Below are 6137 nucleotides of genomic sequence, written 5' to 3'. Positions count from 1 at the left end.
GAGACCCCTCCAGAGCTGGTCCTCTATAGATTCCAAAACTAGAGGATTTAAGAATTCATGACTTGGTTTTTGAGTCGTGTGATATCTGGCTCAAGATTAACTTCAGCTGATTGACAGGCTATGATCTATCCGTCGTTGTCGCCATTCTTCTCATGTGTGCGCTCTCGAAATGTCAAAATGAAGTCATCGACTTGACCGATAAATAGGATAGTAACATACGAATTGGAACCTCAATTCATCCTTCCAAGCAGAAAGATGATGGGAAATGAAATCGAGATGATTGAATATTAGAAGTTAAGTTTATGTTCACTTCGAAACCGAGGCGATTGAATCACACCACGACCTATTACGGTGCTAATTATTGCTAGAATGATCAACTACAGAACAATTCAACCAGAAATGAGAGTTAAAGGAACTGCACCCCCCAACCAATGTAGATTTGGTCAAAGCTAGGACTTCAGACAAACACTCTTTCTGCGCTAGATAGTGTCTCCTAAGTGAACGACGAGGAGCAAAATCTGCTGTGGGACCTTTATGGTGTAGAATGATAGCAGACACTGAGCAAATTAAGTTGTCATAGCATACCTATCAGATAATGAAAAGACAGAAAGGGTTGGACCATCACCAGTAGGGCTGTGAATGGTGGGCTTTTCGGGCCTGTTATCTTAACTCGTACTAAACTCAAAATTAGAAACTCAATATACAAAATTAGATTTTTTCTATTCGCGTGAACAAAATGAGCTTTCAAAGGGTGGTATTTACATCATCTCCATCTATTGTAGTAGTAAAATGACTCGTATATATTTCCTTAAAAAAAACTAAGCAAGGGTGGGAAAAAAAACCGTTGGGAGCATAAATTGGGGGTCATGGTTTGTTCTAGAGGATGAACTTCATTCCAAGGAAAATGCATGAAACGCTTGCTGAAACTTGCATGATAATGGCAACATGACAATAAACATGACCTAATTGATCGACATATTGTATCTGTCCACCCATAAAATCCAGCATATTGAAAGTATCCTATGAATGCTTACAATGTCATTTAGAAATCAAGTCTTTCTAAACCTTTTTTTTATCGATCCATACACTTACGTCTGTCTTGCTTTCACTATTACATCACTCTCCTAATTACCGTTCAGGAACTATTTCCTTTCTCACCGGTATTATTTGGAAGCAGGAGGCACTAAGGCAAGGACCCAAAACACTCATGAATCCTCATTTAACAGAAAAAATAAATGAAGAAAAGACAACAAAAGACTTCAACTGAAGTGAGGTCCTATCGTACCAAAGTTGCTCTGAATTTGGGGGCTTAGTATGTGTAGCCTTTTACAAACATCCCTTTCTTTGCTTCCTCGCTTTCACCCTCGGCAGAGTACCTTCCAAGTTGAGCCAACGAGTTTGCTTTGGCACGCACCAACAGTGACTTTTGTGCAGCTTCGATATTCTCAGGACGTCCTTGCCATGTCTTCAGCACGGTATTCTGAAGCGCTCGTGCATACGAGAAGGAAACGTGCCAAGGGTTGGGGCTCTGGTTCATGGAGTTAAGATTCAGGGTGGCTTCAACTTCAGATTGTCCTCCTGACAAAAACTGGAAACATAGAGAAAAGATGCCTACATTAATAGGTTCTGTTGGAATTGATGCTCTCTGATCATAACAATGCAAGTACCTGCTATCATGCTAACCTCCCCAACAACCACGATTACCACCATATATTCATAAGAATCCGTCTGATCTAAGTACATCTATAGTTAAATGCCCAAACTTACCCTCGATTTCATAAATTGGTACCTATTTTAGCAGAACCTTCTGTATGCATCACGTACCCCAAAAAGGAAACATCAACAAGAAAAGCCATCCAACATTAGAATAAGAATGAATGACAACATGCGACCAGCCCACTAAATTCTTAGGCTTATATGCACTACAATAGGCTGTAAAGATGTACAAATGTTAACATGTCCATACCATGATTCCTGGAACAGCAGGAGGAACTCTCCTTCTCAACATTGTAAGAGTGTACTTGGCAATTGTCTCAGGAGAAGCCTTCTCCTTATGCTCAGCTCCAGGAGTTACCATGCTGGGTTTAAGCAGGATACCCTCAAACATAACATTGTTCTCAGCCAAATAGAAAAAGACCTCAGACCAAACCTTCTCTGCCACTTCGAGAGTCCTCTCAATGGGGTGGTCTCCATCAAGAAGAATCTCAGGTTCAACAATAGGCACAAGGCCATTATCCTGCAAATTAGACAATATATAACAACTAAGGGATGCCAGATATGAAAGCAGTGTACCTAAAACCTTTGAGACGGATGCTTACTGAATCGGAAAATTGCAGCCTATCTGAAAATCTAAGTAAAATAATAATCTAAAATAGTATTTTACTCTATTTTTAAGTCAAAGGCATCACCAAAAAAAAAAAAAAAAAAGGAAGGAAGGAAGGATTTTCAAGGACCAAATAGAGCTGACAAGTCATGCAGGCATAAATTTGGACATATTATTGAACTGTTGGTCAGTTCACATTTCAGTTCCAAAATAAAAACAATGATCAAGAAGCACTTTATTTAGTTCTTGCACCAAAAACAGTTCGTAAAATGAGAACAAAGGCATCTTAAGTTGACGACTTACCTGAGAAATGGCAGCATATCGTGCAAGTCCCCATGCAGCTTCTTTTACTGCAAGAGCAGAGGGACCACAAGGAATGCTAACCACTGTCCTCCTGCATAATAATTTAAGAATTAAAGGTTAATCAACACAAGTGTAAAGCAATCACGTAGCTTCAGCAATGGCAAACAGATTAGTTATAAGTCATGGCATGAGATATTTTATGGACTTTTATTCACGGGGAGAAATTAAAGAAAGGCTGAAAGTAACATCTTAATGAACAAATTGGAGCACAAGCTGACTCACCATTTGGCAAAACGAGCACCTTGCTTGTAGTATTCAGCTGACCTTGAAGCCAATCCATCCAAGCCTTGGCACCAGGATTCATTATTGGATCCAGGAAGAGGAACCAAACCCTTTGGACAAAGAGAGGATACTACTAATAAGCACATTGACGATGACCGTTTCTATTTGAAGCATACACATTCAGGAAGGACCTCTCAAAGCAAACCTTGTCAACTTTAATGCCTGGAACAATTTTCTCCTCACGCAAGCAGTCCACAAATTTCTTGCCATCTGTTGTTGATTGGTAAAGTGTCTCCTCAAACAAAATGGCACCAGAGATGTACTCACCCAGACCGGGAGTGGTCAACAGAAGTTGTCTATAAGCTTGACGATTGACCTCAGTATTGTCCAACCCGATGGATGCTAACCTTTTCCCACAGGTTGCATTTGACTCATCAATGGCAAGGATACCACGACCAGGAGATGCAATGGATTTCTGTGCATGATGAACCAAGAAAAGCTCACTGGACTGATAGAATATGTTTAGAAAGATCTACTTTCAATAAAATCCCACTGTGAGTAAATGATGTTTCAACTGTCAACTTGGGGAAAGAATTACTTGACAGGGTCACTCTCTCTTGCAAGCACACATCTATGCAGGCCAATGCAAGCACTTGGCGCAGAGTATGCATGCAAATATACAGTTGTATTCTATTGCAAAATCAGATATACGGGAAAATGTTTGGGCTTGTCATATGCTCTTATAATCATCCAACATAAGGAAATATTCAGATTATAAAATGTGGAGCTGCTATACGGCAAAACTCAATCTCATAACTCCAAACAAACAGACGCAAGATTGAGAGGACATTTAGGATAAGAAGCTTATGAAGTTTAAAATTTTAAGGTACACCTCCCCAGGGGGGACGACAGAAGGAATTTGAAACACTCCACAGAGTTGGCTGTTTTGGGCCAAAGTAACTTTAGTGGGAGAAATCCTGTGATTGGGATCCCAAAGACGAAAGAAAAACAAGGACACGCTATGTTCATCCATTCCATGTGCGCACCGGCACAACATTGGTTTTCATTATCTGTCACGAGGAGAGTTTCCTCAGGAAGGATCATCTCTGATCCGAACAAAGTTGAAGGTAGGCCACGTTTTATTTTTATGAATGCAAACAATCGGACCGAAGGGGGTCCGCCCTCCATTTGAGACAAAGCTGACAAACCAAAAGAATGGAGATATTCAACACGAGATCAACAATCAATAGCTATCTCCTGGCCCGATAGAAGTCAATTCAACTTGCACTTCCGTGTCCATGGAACTTCAAGCAATTATCGACCCCGGGACCACTCCACCGGTGAACGATCAAAACAAGTAAGATTCAAGCGTTCGACAAAGGATCGATCAAGCTATCCAAAGCTCTCAAACCTCATAGTCAGAGATCCCAAACCAAAATCCGACATCAAACCCGCATGCAAACAGTGAGCACGAACCAATCAATAGTCCAAAACACACCCAACCGATCGAAACGAGAGAGAGAGAGAGAGAGAGAGAGAGAGAGAGAGAGAGAGAGAGAGAGAGGAAGGAACTGACGGCGGTCTGGACTAGCTCGTCGGAGTAAGCACAGGCGCGGATCGGGAGGGAGACGCGCCGAGCGGGGAGGCGAGGGGAGGAAGATCCGGGTCGCTGAGCGAAGGACTGCTGGCCGATCCACTGGGAGGAGGAGGCGTTGAGCTTGGCGAAGCTAGAGCAGGCCATTTCCTTTCTCTTCAACACACACACACACCCACACACACAGGAATTCTAGAGAGAGAGAGACAGATCGACAGAAGAGGAAGTGGGGTTGGTTGGTGAGGTATACGAAGGCGGGCTTATAATAAAAGGGATGCCTTTCTCGTGGAATCCGCAGTCTGTGAAAGGGACGGCCTCGCGTGCGTAGCTTACCAAACGGTCCGCTGTTGCTATTCTCCGTTTCCTGTCCGCGCTCTAACATCCGACCAAATCATCACTTGTTCTTCAACTCCTGTCCTGCATTGCACAGGTGATCAATGGGCCGACCCAGATCGATCGATCGATCGATCTGAAGCGTAAGACATCGCCAGGCCCGCCTATACCTGGGGGAAAAATACGGGCCTGGGCCGGGCCGGGCTGGGCCCAATATAGTAGGATTTTGTAACTATACGCCCTTGTCCGAAATTGACAATAGTCATTTGTATGAATTCCTCCTCCTCTTTCCGAAATTTTGATAATCAGATACTTGAACATCATTTAATTCTTTAGCAAATTTAAAAAATTCGTCACTACTTTTCTTCACACGCATCCCTTTATCCCGAAAGATAAATATATGCCAAGAGTGCGTTTATTTCATGAAAAATTCAAGATTTGGACAATTTTTTTTTTTTAAAAATAATTGCTTGGATCTCTTACAAAAACAAAAAAAATTGAGAATTATTTTCATCATCCACGTAAAAATACTTTTTTTTTTGGGTCAAAATCCACGTAAAAATGTTAAGCATAAATTGTTCTCAATAAACAAAAATACCTTCCGTCGATCAATTTTTCTAAGCGATTTAACAAATTATCTTTCGGAGAACGTTTTCACAAATATTTTAAGGTTCGTATTCTAGTACCAGAGACACCTATCGCTGCTTACGTGCCTAGGCTCAAGTCATTTGTGTACGATATTGCCAAGTAACTATAGTCTAGAATAAGAATTATAATATAAAATAAAAACATTAAAGTCATTTCCTTCTCTAATTACTAGTTTTTATGTAAATAGGGTACAAATCTTGTTGCACTTGGCAAAATCAACAGAAAGAGATCAACCTCCCTTTTTCCAAAGCGCCAAGCTGCGAAACAGAGACATGATATGACCACGAATCACGATCTAATCTTGACCAAATTTAACTCTTAACATTCTTCTCGATGAGGCCAAAAAAAAAAGAAAAAAAGAAGAAAGCAAGGATTTGGAAAATAAAAAAATATCTCCTCTAATCAAATCGCAACTTTTGTGGGATTTTTAAACAACAACGGAAGTAAGTTATCTTGAGATCTTTTTTCAGGATATTTTCTTGGAAAGGATATCCTAATGAGGATTATATGACTATGAACACAATAACCCATAAGGTTAACATTAGTAAGAAATGAAAACGGAGCGTATTTCTTCCATGGGAAATACTATCGACAAGATAAATTAAATGCAGTTTCCTCATTTAGAACGATACATGTAGGCTCTAAAGTGGTGAA

At 40.7% G+C, this 6137-nt stretch overlaps 1 protein-coding gene across 1 annotated transcript; it reads right to left on the bottom strand.

Moving 5' to 3' along the window:
* Positions 1-946: 946 nt before the first annotated feature.
* On the bottom strand, positions 947-4752 carry LOC115725878 (fructose-bisphosphate aldolase 3, chloroplastic). Its single transcript, XM_030655523.2, has 6 exons — positions 4485-4752; positions 3114-3383; positions 2909-3018; positions 2627-2717; positions 1967-2236; positions 947-1588 (listed from the first exon to the last, which is right to left on the bottom strand). The coding sequence occupies exons 1-6, from the start codon at positions 4647-4649 to the stop codon at positions 1310-1312; spliced, it is 1185 nt and encodes a 394-aa protein (XP_030511383.1). The 5' UTR covers positions 4650-4752; the 3' UTR covers positions 947-1309.
* Between the last annotated feature and the right edge of the window lie 1385 nt (positions 4753-6137).

This window comes from Rhodamnia argentea, chromosome 6 (assembly GCF_020921035.1).
Source record: "Rhodamnia argentea isolate NSW1041297 chromosome 6, ASM2092103v1, whole genome shotgun sequence".
NCBI classification, from domain to species: domain Eukaryota; kingdom Viridiplantae; phylum Streptophyta; class Magnoliopsida; order Myrtales; family Myrtaceae; genus Rhodamnia; species Rhodamnia argentea.
This window is presented reverse-complemented; position numbering and strand designations above follow the sequence as displayed.

Excerpts from the sequence above, each read along its gene's own strand:
- LOC115725878 (XM_030655523.2), bottom strand. The coding sequence starts at position 4,649 with ATGGCCTGCTCTAGCTTCGCCAAGCTCAACGCCTCCTCCTCCCAGTGG. Across the intron at positions 3,019-3,113 it reads CAGGCATTAAAGTTGACAAG|GGTTTGGTTCCTCTTCCTGG; the intron begins GTTTGCTTTGAG and ends CTTTGTCCAAAG. Across the intron at positions 2,718-2,908 it reads GGTGCTCGTTTTGCCAAATG|GAGGACAGTGGTTAGCATTC; the intron begins GTGAGTCAGCTT and ends ATTATTATGCAG.